General features: G+C 53.1%; 1 protein-coding gene across 1 annotated transcript; it reads right to left on the bottom strand.

The window, feature by feature from the left end:
• Positions 1 to 4349: 4349 nt before the first annotated feature.
• On the bottom strand, positions 4350 to 9123 carry LOC105871077 (zinc finger protein 764). The gene is made up of 3 exons (XM_012764220.2): positions 8646 to 9123; positions 8394 to 8507; positions 4350 to 7680 (listed from the first exon to the last, which is right to left on the bottom strand). The coding sequence occupies exons 1-3, from the start codon at positions 8839 to 8841 to the stop codon at positions 6752 to 6754; spliced, it is 1239 nt and encodes a 412-aa protein (XP_012619674.2). The 5' UTR covers positions 8842 to 9123; the 3' UTR covers positions 4350 to 6751.
• Positions 9124 to 13853: the final 4730 nt, after the last annotated feature.

The raw sequence follows: 13853 nt of genomic DNA, 5'->3' as shown, positions 1-13853 counted from the left end.
AAGGTCTTGGCTTGCCCTGTGGCCCTCGCGGGCGCCCACCCGTCGTGGCCTCGGAGATGAGGGGCTTCACGACTCGCCCTGCCGCCCCAGGACACCGCTCCCTGCCCGAGACCCCTCCGTCTGGCCCCCCAGCCCCAGGCTGGGCTGCGGCGTCCAACCCCCTCCCCCCTCACAGGAAGTGTCCGTCCGCGGCCAGTTCCCCCCACTGGCTAGCGCCGCGGCCTCTCTAGGAGCCGCTGGAGGTGGAAACTCGTTGGCATTAACCCTGGGCTGGATGGCCCCGGCGTTGGGTGTAGGAGAGGACCAGGCGCCCCAGAGCCCGCGGGAGGGGCTGGGCAGTTTATGTGCCTATGTCCTAGGTCTCCATCAGTCCAGGGCCTGTCTGTCCGTCTCCCCAGCCATGCGTCCGTCAGTGCGTGTGGCCAAGGGCGAGGCGACAAGCGAGACCAAGGTCAGCGAGAAGGAGCGACGCTTCCCGGCGCCAGCGGGGGCGGTGTCTAGCTCCCCTCCCCTCCCGGGCCTCCAGGTCAGCTCCGGCCGCGCCTCGGGAACCTGGACGGACTACCCCTTGGCCTCATCGAGGTTCTAGAGCCTGGGACCCCCTCCTCGAACTCCACTCCCCTACACCGGCGCACCCACCCCTACTCTTTCTGGTCCCTTCCCTTCTTTGGTTGCCCTAATCTACCCCTCCCCCAACCGGGAGGGCTGGGATCGTTGCCAAGGAGACAGCCCCGCCTCCGGTTTCCAAAGGCACCGCCCCAACTTCCCAGGGAGCTCAGCAATTGGCCGATGGAGCTCGTGCTCTCGCCGCCCCGCCTCCTCCAACTCCACGGACTACTAGGCGTTAATGGTCGCCAGGGAACGCGAGGCACCTTTCTGATTGGCTGGAGGCGCTCAGGCCGGTTCCACCTCCACTGTCAGCCAGAAGTGCCTGCGGGAATGAGTGGGAGGGAGGTTCCTGGCGTCTCCCCTCAATCCCGGCCTGTGCTTTTAAAACTTTTTCCGCCCCCATCTACCCTCCATTATGTTTTATCTTTCTGAAGAATGAAAGCCAAGAGATCTGAGGAGTGACACCCCTCCTCCCCCGGTCCCCCTATACCCCTTCCTCGCACGTTCCTTCTTCCCACAGGTCCAGGTGCTGAAGGGGCCAGTCTGGGGAGCCTCCCGCGGAGGAGGCCTCTTTCTTTTCTGTTACCCTGCCTCTCCCCTCCACCTTCTCAAAGCCTGAGTTTAACTCAACCCCTGGGAGCCCTAGTCCGTGGTTCCTGGATTTTCTTACAGGGAGGCTGGATTCCTTCCAGGTGAGGGTGATTCAGAGGAGTTCAGGAGGGGAGCTGGACAGAGAGAGAACCAGCTAGCCTTTAAGGCACCTAAGAACTCTTCAGTCCTGTCTGACTTGAATGGAGGCTTGTAGAGGAAGGGAACCTGAGAAACACTGCCCCAGGTGCAGCTTTGAATTGAGAAAGTGACCCTGGAAAGACAATTTAATATCATCCAATTCTCATCCTTTTTCTACCCTTCGTGCTGAAACAAGTTTGGCAGCGTTCTTGACAGTTAATGAGCCAAAGTCTTCTGTGAGTGATGCGGCAGCCATGGATTGTGTGTTTTCTTGTTGTCCATCCAGACAAATTAAAGGAAGAAACTGGATGGGAGGGAAAACGGCATCTTCTATTCTCAAGAGATGAGAACAAGAATCTGGGGAATGCCAGGTGGTAAAAGCTGGAGAAAATCTCAATAAAGGCTTACAAATAGAATCACAGACGTCATCCGACAAATGAAATGGGGTACCTCTTTGTCCTCCAGAGAAACAGCTTCCAGCTCCATGCCTTTCTCCCATCTCAACATCTATTTATTCTAAAACCTTTGCCAATGAGTCTGAATTTGGTAGCTAAAAAAAAAAAAAATAAAAAAATAAAACCTTTGCCAAGAATGGCTCACACAGTCCAGCACTAGAGAGCCCATGCTGGCAGAACACCTTACAAATGCAGCACTGATTGTGGGAAGAACTGGACATGGGGTACTCCCTGGTCATCCCTACAGCACTCACACAGGTGAAAAACAAAAGTTCCTCTGAAGACACTTTTCTCTGACCTCCAACGTGTTTATCCACCACAAAATTCATACAGGAGAGGAGCCACACCCTACAAAATGTGTGGTAAGGCCTCCAGCCACAGCCCTGACAAGGTCCACTGCTTGTACTCTTCCTACCATGAGCCACAAGTCCCTAGTGTGGCAGAAGTTGGGCCAGGACTTCAAGCTGCTCTGGCACCAGCATTTGCATGTGGAAATTCAGCCTCACCAGTTCCTAGAGTAAAAGAGTAGCTAACTTCCAGCCAGCCTCTGCCATCCACATTCTCCCAGCAGTGAGAGGCTTTAAGCTTATGATAGCCTCTGATAAGGGTTACAAATTGACCCAGCACCAAGTAATCCAAAGCAGAGGAAACTTGGGAGTCCGCTGGCCTTGTTCTATCACTGCATCCATGGTGAGGAGAAGCCCTGTATATGTCCTGAGTTGGGCGGCACTTTGCCCACAACATCATCCCTTAGTGTTCAGCAGCACAGCCATTTGGTGTGCAGCCAAGGCTTATGGTCTAACCAACATGGCCAAAACTGCAGGGCCAAGGCTAGAGAGAGCAAAGGTTCTTGGTGTGATAGGGACTTCTGCATGAACTGCTCTTTTCCAGCATGCAAAGGACAAGCCCTCTAAATGGCCTTCTGTTGGATACCAGAAGAGATACCCTAGTATATTCAACATGATTCCAGGTACCCAAGAGGAGACCAACCATAGCACAGGGCCCTTTGGGAAGAACAAAGTAACTGGAAATCTTTGTGTGTGGGTAAGTCAACCCCTGGCCTGACATTTGGGGCAGGCCCTGGGACCAACCAGTACTCTTGCAAAATGAAGAGCAATTAGAAAATACAGGGGTTGTGTGTGTGTGTGTGTGTGTGTTTGAGACAGAGTCTCACTTTGTTGCCCAGGTTAGAGTGAGTGCCATGGCGTCAGCCTAGCTCACAGCAACCTCAAATTCCTGAGCTCAAGCAATCCTGCTGCCTCAGCCTCCCGAGTAGCTGGGACTACAGGCATGCGCCACCATGCCCAGCTAATTTTTTTCTATATATATTAGTTGGCCAATTAATTTCTTTCTATTTATAGTAGAGACGGGGTCTCGCTCTTGCTCAGGCTGGTTTTGAACTCCTGACCTCAAGCAATCCCCCGCCTTGGCCTCCCAGAGTGCTAGGATTACAGGTGTGAGCCACCACGCCCAGCCAGAAAATACAGTTTTGTTCAAAGCAGTGGTTCTCTCAAACTTTCACAGGCATAAAATTCCATCCCTGGAGATTCTGATTCAATAGGCAAGGAGCAGGCCCAGGGGGCTAGCTATACATTTTTAAAAGATGCTCCAAGGGGGGGGGAGGGGGGTGGGTATATACATACATAAAAAAAAAAAAAAAAAAAAAAAGATGCTCCATGTGATTCTGTGGCAGGGAGGCCTTAATTTGGAAATAATGACCTAGAGTAGGTTTTATCTTCTTTGGATCATAAGCCTCTTTGTGTGTCCTATTCCTAGAAAGACACACATACATAAAGGACTTTTAGGAGTGTTTGGAGCTCAGATTAATACTTTCATTTTATTTATTCATTTATTTTATCTTCATTTTTTGAGACACAGTGTCTATCTTATCTCCCTTGGCTAGACTACAGTGGTGTCATCATAGCTCACTGCAACCTCAAACTCCTGGGTTCAAGTGATCCTCCTGTCTAAGCCTCCTGAATAGCTAGAACTACTGACACATGCCACCAACCCGGCTAAATTTTCTATTTTTAGTAGAGATAGGGTCTCCTTTTTGCTCAGGCTGGTCTCAAACTCCTGAGCTCAAGCAATCCTGCCGATTCAGCTTCCCAGAGTGCTAGGATTACAGGCGTGAGCCACGGTGCCTGCTGTCTACCTTCATATTAAATGGCCTGGACAAGCTAGGGGTGGGCCATATGGCCATGGCCTTCACTTCTCACTCTGGCTGGCCATTTGGATGGGGCTTATTCTGTCTGGTGCAGAAACACATTTCCCCCAATGTACCAGTGCAGTCTTGGGAAAACCCTCTTCCAGGCTTAAACTGTTTCTGCAGCTGAGCCTCAAAGACCTGTGATAGAAGAGAGAAAAGGGAGCCCAGCTTTTGATAAAAGTATCCATTCTATATTGAGAAGCTAAAAATGAAGGGGCTGAGACTTAGGGGTTTCATGACACTAAAAATTGATGAAATGGTGGGAAGTTGGGTCACGAGGACAGGAAGCAGAGGAGCTGGGTCTGGTTTCTGGGCCCTAAGCAAGCTTCAAAGCATTCAGAGATCTCTAAGTAGTAATTATGGTACCTTTAATCAGAAAGCTGAAGACAGGTCCAGATCCGGCTTTGAGTCTGGGCTGAGAACTGGTGTTGACAGCCGAGCTCTCCCCAGGCAGCGCTGAGGGCTAGGGGAGGGGATGGGGTTGTATGCTGGGAATTAAAAGCTAGCACAAAGGTTGCTCCTACTGCCACAGTGCCTCTTCTCACCCCAAATGCCCCTTGTGACAAGGTGGCACCCAAGTCAATCCTCCCCAGAAAAGCTCAGCGTGAGGGAGGACTTGGTGACATGAAATTTGAAAATGAGGTTGAAATCAAATCAGTTCATTACTTCACCTGAACAATGCCTTTTCTCTAAATTTTCTACCTTTTTTAGAAGTTTCTCCAGGTAGGTTAAGTTGGGTTTCTTCCTCTCTAGGAGTAGGCCAGAGACAGGGTTGAGATGGGCAACTGAGGCAAGAGCACAAAGGCCAGCAAAAGACACAGGCCCTTGCTACTTACTCCTCTCTGAGGTGAAGTGTTGCCCTGATCAGAGGCAGGACAGGCTCTGCCCGTGCTGGAGGCTTCCATTACCGGGACGAGGTAGGACTCTGACCACAAAGGAATGAGTGGTTAGATGGATAATGGGGTCACAGGTGACAGGTGAGGGATTCTGTGCAAAGTTTGGGAATACAGATGGGCACAGTCGCCTTTGGCTATAAGTCTATCCCCAAACGTTCCTGGCCTAGTCCCCTTCTGTTCTTGATGGTGGGTACCCAAAGACAGCAAAGATACAAGCTTTGCTCTTGTTTGCCTTGGGATTCTCATCTCTGGCTGGTTTCTCTATTGCCTGGGTCTTTCACGTGTATTTTGTCAAACTCATCTGGCACCTGGGCTTTGCTGACACTTGACTAGTCTGTCCCAGTCCAGCTTAGTGCATGAGTGTTACCAGAGTGGGCAGATGCCCCCAGAACCTGGCTCAACTAAGGAGTGATGTGGTAGAGACAGCATTAAGCTAAGAACCCTGGAGTTTCACTGGCTGTGTGACCTTGGACAGGTTCCTTGACCTTCCCTGGACTCAGTGTCCCCAACTACAAAAGGTTGGGAAAGCTAAGATCTCCTTCAGTTCAGTTCAAAAATGTGAAGAGACCCTCCTTGCTGGTTCTAGGGTGGCTAAGAAGACCTCAGGGTGCCCGAGGAGGACTGCAGAGAATGCTGGGGCCTTCCCCTTTAAAAACTGCCAGTTATACAGATGTACTAAATATCTAAAAAAAAAAAAATAAATAAAATAAAAAAATAAAAAAATAAATAAAAAAAAAATAAAAAAAATAAAAACTGCCAGTCAGCTGAGAGTGGAACTGTGGCACAGCAGACATATCACTTGGTTTGGGATGAAAGATTCAGTCCTGACTGACTCTTCAGCAAGTTGCTTCCTTCCCCAGGCACTTACAAGAGGGAATGCATTGATGGATGAGACAGTGTTCTGTAAACCATATAATGTTATATAAGCTAAGACCCAAAATAAAGGCTACTTTTACTTTTCTCTTGCTCCATTTCACATATGTACTCTCTACCTGCCATCCTTTGTCTCTGAGTCCAGAAACCCTCAATGCTGGAGGCCACAGTTGCAAATTCAAATGACCACAGGAGCCCAGCAGGTCGGACAGATGAGTGGGAAATGCCAGGTGGAGAGAGCCTGCTTTGGCAGAGATGATGTGGGTTCAAGAAATACTTCATGTTCTTTTTTGCTCTACTTTAAGAAAAACACCAAAAACACTGAAAGCGAGCCATGATGACTGGCGCTGATGCTCTGTTCGAGCCCGGGAGGAGAGGCAGGGCCACGGCGAATGCAAAGCTCCGGCTCTGGCTCCAGCTGCATGGGCAGCTGCTGCTCGGCTCCCGCCAACTGTGGTTTTATGGGAGCTTAGGTTGAGTTGCCAAATCTTTGGATTTTTCAAGAGAAGCCAGAAACTGGGATTTTTGTGTAAAATATCCCGACTTTTAAATCTTGACTACAAATTCATAACACTTAAAAACACTGCTTGGGCCAAAATAAATACATAAATAGGGCAGCTGCAGGCCACATTCAGTACATGGCCATCGGTTTTTAACTTGTGCAATAAAAACACAATGGGTAAAATGAGGTTCTCCCTTCAACACTTCTGAGCTAAGAAACAGCCTTTGCTTCCCCATATGGAGGATTAGTGGGGGTTCTTACCTCAACCCTGCCTCAGCAAAGGGAACCTCTGCTCTGGGCCAGGAGGGCACAAGGTATCAGCAGATGAAGCTGGTGAGGGCCTACGATGCAACTGTGCTCATGGCCCAGGCCCAGCCCTTGCCAAGAATTCTGAGCCCTCCCTGCAGGCTGCCAGAGGCTCAGGCCCCTGAGCCCATCTTGGGACTCTGGCAAGTCTAGAGCTTCACCCTTTGCCTTGTCACTTTTGAGGCCATCTCCCGCACTCCTGGAATATCTCTGGGTAGAGCTGGAAGCCCACAGGTGGGTTCGAGTCCACTAGGCCATGAGCCAGGGGCACAGACAGCCCACTAGCACCCCGGCCTCTGTGCCCCCTGGCCCCTGGCCGATGGACCCACTGGTGCTTGGCCATGGCTGACTTCTGGCCAAAGCACCTGCCACACTGAGGACACGGGTAGGGGCGCTCGCCACTGTGAGTGCGTCTGTGGGCTGCCATCTCGGAGCTCTGGCGGAAGCAGCGCCCACAGTCTGGGCATGGATAGGGCTTCTCGCCTGTGTGGGTGCGCACGTGGCGCCGAAGGTCTGAAGCATGGGCGAAGGCGCGGCCACAGTCTGGGCAGGGGAAGGGGGTCTCGCCACTGTGCACCCGCTGGTGCTGGTAGAGGGCGGAGCTCTGGCTGAAGCAGCGGCCACAGTCAGCACAGCGGTAGGGCTTCTCGCCCGTGTGGACCCGCAGGTGGGTGGTAAGGGCAGAGCGCTGGGTGAAGGCCCGGCCACAGTCAGGGCATCGGTGGGGCCGCTCCCCTCGGTGGGTGGCCCGGTGCTTGCTGAGGGAGGAAGCCTGGCTGAAGCCCTTGCCACAGTCAGGGCAGCAGAAAGGCTTCTCGCCGGTGTGGCTGTAGAGGTGCTCCACCAGCGTGGAGCGCCAGGCAAAGCTCTTCCCACACATGTAGCAGCCGTGGCGCTTGTCTGCTCGTGGGACAGGGGGGTGAGCACAGAGCGGGGGACGACCCCGTCGAGACACCTTGGACGCCTGCTCCAAACCATAAGGGAACCCAGCAGAGGGAAGCTGGGGAGCCTTCAGCCCAGGAGGCCGGGCAGCCACAGGAAGGGTCTTCTCCAATGCTTTAGTCCCTTCCCTTGGTCTTTTCTCACCCTTGTTTCTGGAATCTGCTGGGAGATAAGGGGAGAGCTTAGACCCTGGCTCAGCCTGGTACTTCAATCCCACAACCCACATGGTGACAAGTCTCTTAGATACAGCGCCTTCTGGACCCATGGCTGCCCCAGGGACTCAGTGCAACAAGGAAGCTGGGAGTGACACTTTTTCCTCAGCTGCAGAGACAGAGAAGGGGAAGGAAGGGACAGTACATGCTGCCTCAGAGCTGGGGCAATGTTCCTAGGAGGGAAGGGAGAGATGACAACATCGAGCTGGATCATGAAGGATGAGTGGACACTTGAAGATGTTCCAGCAGGAATGGAGCAAAGAGAGGCATGAATGTGGCCAGCAATAGCGAGTTCATGGGGGCTGGGCACTTTGCAAAGGTCGACAGGAGGAAAATAGAAAACAGGGAAAGCCAGGTGGCAGAGGTGCCAGCTGTAGGAAAACACAGGGAGGTGATGTACAGGTACAGTCCACAGAGTTTAGATGTGAGTAGCCAGAGGCCGAGAGCTGGGCGTGTAGAGGGCGTGAGGCAGGGCGTCACGTCACAATCAGTCACAATCAGAGCCGCTTTCTAGGCTGCATCGGGGGCCAGGCATAACGGCCTAGCTGGGAAGGCAACGCAGGGAAGAAGCTGCTAAGCTACTAGCTGGAGTTGGCAGAGGACACGGGGATGGGCCAGGCACGGAGAAATGCCCATGGAACCGAGGACCCGATACTTCACCTGCGTCCTCATCTATCGGACACTTCACCACTTCCGGATCCTGGGCATCCAGACCCCACAGTTCAGCCTCTTCCTCCACCCAGGAGATGAGCGCCGGCTTGGTGCCTCCGACTCCTGGCGAGGTAAACGCAAAGCCCGCGCTGCGGGAAGCCCGCCCCTACAGTCCCGCCTGCCGCCCCAGGGACTCCCACTCCACATGCAAGACCCAGACGGGGCAGGGCATACGGGGATGTGGCCCAGGTCGAGCCTCACCGAGCGCGCCCAGGTGGCCGTAGGTCTCCCGCATCACGTCCCGGTACAGGGCCCTCTGCGCGGGCCGGAGACACCCCCACTCCTCCGGGGAGAAGTACACGGCCACGTCCGCGAAGCTCACTGTGCAGGGCTTCCTCCACTCGGGCCCTGCCCCGTTTGGTTCCCGAGCGGGGAGCTGGGCTAGAGGGGGCGCCATGGGAACTGCCAGCCCCGGCGGCGGGCCAGCCTCCTCCCCTTGCCGAGCCTGGGTCTGCGGAGCCTCCGGCGCTCAAGAATGCCCGGCAGCCTGGGCCCAGGGGTCGGAGGGCTGTCATCAGGGCCGCGCGAGAGCAGGCACCGGCCTCTCACGGGCCACTAGAGTGGATGAAATCCAAGAGCGGGTGGCTGCAGGGATATAATCAGGACTGAAAGATGCCGCCATAAAAAATGGCGGCAATGCGTCCTCTCGAACTTTGCTCCCACGCAGTCGTGCCCACGGTGACGCCCCCCCCATGTCTACAGGTCGCTTTGTCTTCGTGCCATCACCCAAGATGGCCGCGGCGGCTACAAGCGCCAGCCCTGAAAACCCGCCGCGCAGCTCCAGGCCGGGTGGGCAGCCGCAGGACTCCGCCCGAGTTTACAGAAACAAAGGAGCGCCCGACTGGGGGCGGCCGGCTGCTCAGCCACCGGGAATTCGACGTTAGTTTTTGTCTCTGGACCGTTAATAATCGGGCTCGAGCCCATCACTATCGGACTACCATCACTATCTCGTTCTGTCCTCATTTCCAAAACTGGGTGACTAGGCCGGGCTTGCTGGCTCACGCCTGTAATCCTAGCACTCTGGGAGGCCGAGGTAGGAGGATCACTTGAGCTCAGGGATTTGAGACCAGCCTGAGCAAGAGTGAGACACACAACCCACCTCCGGTCTTTACTAAAAGTAGAAAAAATTAGCCAGGTGTGCTAGTGCACGCCTGTAGTGCCAGCAACCCCGGAGGCTGAGGAAGGAGGATCACTTGAGTCCAGGAGTTTGAGGTTGCTGTGAGCGAGGCTGAAAACACAACACTCTAGCTTGGGCAACAGAGTGAGACTCTGTCTCAAAAACAACAACAACAGCAAACACAACTGGCTGACAGCAGCCTTTCCCAAAGCTGAGAGTAAAAACAAAAATGGAAAGGATAAGTAAGTTGGTAGAGCCTGAAATTGTAGAGCCTGAAATTCTGGATGTTCCTAGGTCTGGGAAAGAGCAGGGTAAGGTGTGTGGAAGGTCGCAAGGCCCTCTTTCCTACAAGCCTAGTACCTGTCCCCCACATGCCCTGGGGAACGCCTCCCCAACTACTACCGCTTGCTGCAGTCTGACCCTCCAGCTCTCCACACAGACCCACCTACCTCCTTGCTCCTGCAGGGATGTCCCACAAGAACCTCGGACTCTGCATGGCTCAAACGGAACTGCTCCCCCTGGGTCTTTACCTCAGTAAATGTCATCACCTCTCCCCACAAACCTCCTTCTAACTGCCTGCTCTGCTCCCACATCCCTTCATAAATACCGTGCCTTAGGAAGACCTGATATTTGTCTTTTGGCTGGCTAAATCAATCACAGCATTTCACACACTTGGTGAAAAGGACTTCACCTTTTGGGCAGGTCTGGTGTCTAGCCTGGAGATCATCTGCTTGCCTCCTTTCAAAGGCCTCTCCTAGCTTCAACCTGACACCTTGCAGCTGGTGGATGCTTCTCCCCACAGCCAGGGAAGCTGTGAAAATAGCAAGAGCTGGCCAGGCACGGTGGCTCATGCCTGTAATGCTAGCACTCTGGGAGGCCGAGGCAGGCGGATCGCTCGAGGTCAGGAGTTTGAAACCAGCCTGAGCAAGAGTGAGACCCCGTCTCTACTATAAATAGAAAGAAATTAATTGGCCAACTAATATATATAGAAAAAATTAGCCGGGCATGGTGGCGCATGCCTGTAGTTCCAGCTACTCGGGGAGGCTGAGGCAGCAGGATTGCTTGAGCCCACGAGTTCCAGGTTGCCGTGAGCTAGGCTGACACCACAGCATTCACTCTAGCCTGGGCAACAAAGCGAGACTCTGTCTCAAAAAATAATAATATTAGCACTTTACTGGATAAAAAAAGAAAAAAATAATAATAATAATAATAAATAATAAGTAAATAAATAAAGTAGCAAGAGCTGATCACAGCAGAAAGCAGGGAGGGGCAGAGAGAGAAGACAAAAAGCTTGGAAGGGGACAGCCTGGCCAGGGAGAAAGGTTTGTTGGAAGGCAGGTCAAAGGATGAGGATGCAGAGTTTCCCAGGGGGGCCTGGACTCAGCCCTAGCTCTCTCAGCCTCTCAGGCCCCTGAAGGACACAAGAAAAAACTGAAAACTTCCCTTAAGAGCAATGGCATTTTGTCATTTGTCAGCACCCACCCCTCAGCATGGTGCCCAGCACCCCCAGGCCTAGGTAGAGTTCTGGGTAGTGTTGGGAGCTCTCCAGGGGTCTGGACCCTCCTGGGGAAGAACCAGGGACAGAATTCGCATCCCTGGGGCTCAGCCCCTGACACCCACGGCACCAGGTCAGTGGGCCCGCTGGCACCTCAGTCTGAAGCACTGCCCACAGTGGAACAGACAGAGAGTACCTGCCCCTTTGAGCCAGCTGGTAGCATGAGAGGCACTCACTGTGGGAGAAGCAGGCATTGCACTAGCTGTCCACAAAGGGTCACTCACTCCCTGGAAGACACTGAGCCAGGCTGAAGGTATTAGTGAAGCCTGACCATGCTTGGCACAGGAATGAGGGTGCCAGGAGAGTGCCAGGTATTAAGGCCAGGTGCAGACTGAGGCCTTAGGGGAGGCCTAGTTACAGGGAGCCTTGGCCAGAGGCACAGGAAATAGGTGGGTTTCTCTGATCCCAGGGCTTACGACAACTCCCAAATGGATTCCCTTTGCTGGCCCCTTCCAAATGTATCATTTTTCTGAGTGGCCATTGGGAAGCAGCAGATTCAAAACTTATCTCTAGCCCTGTCAACTCCCCAAGGCCTACCCTATGCAGGTGACAGAATTAACCTTCACAACAGCAGAAGTATTCAGATGGCTACCTAGGCCCTAGAACCCACCCCCCACCCCCAGACTGTGCTGGCCAATTGATCACCAGGCAGGGAGATTCCCACTCACCTCAAGGCTAACCAGATGAGCAGCTGTTATCGGGCCTAGGGGCCTGGAGAGGTAAACTGCCTACATCCTGAACTTTCTATTTTTCAATAGAGACAGAGTCTTACTCTTGCTCAGGCTGGTCTTGAACTGAGCTCAAGTGATCCTCCCTCCTCAGCCTCCCAGAGTGTTAGGATTATAGGCATGAGCCACCATACCCAGTCCATCCTGAACTTGAATTCACACACTGCCACTGAATTGGATGATTCATACAATGTGGCCTGACCATGGTACCCCTGGATGTCTCAAATCCAATTAAGAAAGAAAGAGAAGGTCAATCCCAGCCTCCAGTAAATGTCAAAAATTCACATTAGCAAAAAATTAGTGTCACCAGCAACAAGGAACATGTGGTTAGCGTTTCTTGCTCAACAAAACATTTTTCTTTCTAGCTGGAATGGGGACATCACCCCCATTTCTCACCTTTCTGGCTTCCTCCTTCCTGGGGATCCTGAGCGTTTGTAGCCCCCAGCTGGGACTCCTCCACCCAGGAAATGAGGGCTGGTTTGGGGTCTTGGAAACCTGGGGAAGAACACTGATCACTCAAGAAACATCTAAAGACTACCTATACATTCATTTGATGAAAATGTACTAGGCACCTCTTTGCAAGCCAGGCATTATTTTAGATGTTCTGGGTGTTGAAGACATTGGTGAACAAGATAAAAGTTCTTGCACGATAAGTTTATAGTAAGCTAGGAGAGAGATATACAGGGTATGAATTCAGCTGGCACAGTTTGGAGAAGACCTTCTGGGCAGATCGTACTGGGGGCTACACAGATAGAGCCACAGTTGTGAGGAGGCGTCTAGCATGGGAGACAGAAGGCTTCTGATGGAATTTCTTGGAGATAGCGTTTGAGGGCATTGAAGGTTGGGTTAGATTTGGAGGTGTAGGTAGCCTATATAGATCACAATAGCAAAGGCAAAGGCTCAAAGGCTTGTTAAGGTAGAGACAGTCCAGAGAACAAGGATTCCATTTAGCTGGAGCTAAATGAGATCGCTTGCCTGGAGGGAAAGATTGGGTTTGAATTTGAGATTATTGAGCCTTGAGGGCCGTTGTGGCAGCCTCCGAACTTTTTGCAAGAGGCCCTGGGGAGCTACTAGAGGAGTGTAGCAGGGAAGGCTGTTACAAATTTCAGTGAGGCTGGTGTGGCAGGATGACAGGAAGTGGAGGCCTGGGGCAGGAGTGGGGCGATTCGGTCACCTATTCCACCCATCCGCTTCCGTTTTCAGAGATCTGAGCCGGTTGGGCCTCACCGAGAGCGCCCTGGCAGCCCTACGTCTCCCGCGTCACGTCCTGGTACAGGACATATACAGCCCTGTGCCGCAGACACCCCCACTGCTCCAGGGAGAAGCGCACAGCCAGGTCCGCGAAGCTCTCAGCCCTCGGGCTCTTGCCCCTTCTGGGTCCCGCCAGCCTTCCCAGGTACAAGCACAGGGAGCCCGGAGGAGGGCCAGGGGTGAAGCCACTGGCTCCTCCGTTCCAAGGAAGGACGCTGGGGATTCGGCTTTGGGTGGCGTGGGGGGATTCGCAGGGCCTCGGAGATAGGAAGTAGCTTTGGGTGGCTCCGCTTCTAGGACAGCGAGAAACAGCCAGTTCCACAAACTCGGTGGTTCTGGGGGCCAAGAAAACAATAGCGCCCTCAGAAAAGATGGCAACACTCTGGCCTCTTTTCATGCTTGAAAGACTTTTAACAGCTTGAATGTCGACCTAGTGTTGGAGACCTGGTTCATTCACCCTCGAGTTGTCTCTGGCTGTTCATCTCAAGCGGCCTTGGCGGCGCCCTGCCCATAGTTAAGATGGCCGTGGCCGCGTCGGCGTCCGAGCTCAGGCCGGGCGGGACAGGGCGAGGCTCCCGCGGGCGGCGGTGAGGACTTTAGGAGAGGGGAACAGAGCCCGGTTCCCGAGGGACTGCGGGCCTGACGTCTGCCTCCCAATCGCATAAGAAGCCCCATTCAGTGACTGAGTCTTTAAAAATATATAATTTTGGCAAACTCGTTCATTTATCAAAACAATTTTTTTTCATTTACAAGGTATG

Source organism: Microcebus murinus, chromosome 19 (genome assembly GCF_040939455.1).
Source record: "Microcebus murinus isolate Inina chromosome 19, M.murinus_Inina_mat1.0, whole genome shotgun sequence".
NCBI classification, from domain to species: domain Eukaryota; kingdom Metazoa; phylum Chordata; class Mammalia; order Primates; family Cheirogaleidae; genus Microcebus; species Microcebus murinus.
The sequence above is the reverse complement of the archived record's forward strand: the minus strand, read 5'-3'. Positions and strand labels throughout refer to the sequence as shown.

Excerpts from the sequence above, each read along its gene's own strand:
- LOC105871077 (XM_012764220.2), bottom strand. The coding sequence starts at position 8,841 with ATGGCGCCCCCTCTAGCCCAGCTCCCCGCTCGGGAACCAAACGGGGCA. Across the intron at positions 8,508-8,645 it reads CGGCCACCTGGGCGCGCTCG|GAGTCGGAGGCACCAAGCCG; the intron begins GTGAGGCTCGAC and ends TTACCTCGCCAG. Across the intron at positions 7,681-8,393 it reads TCCGATAGATGAGGACGCAG|ATTCCAGAAACAAGGGTGAG; the intron begins GTGAAGTATCGG and ends ATCTCCCAGCAG.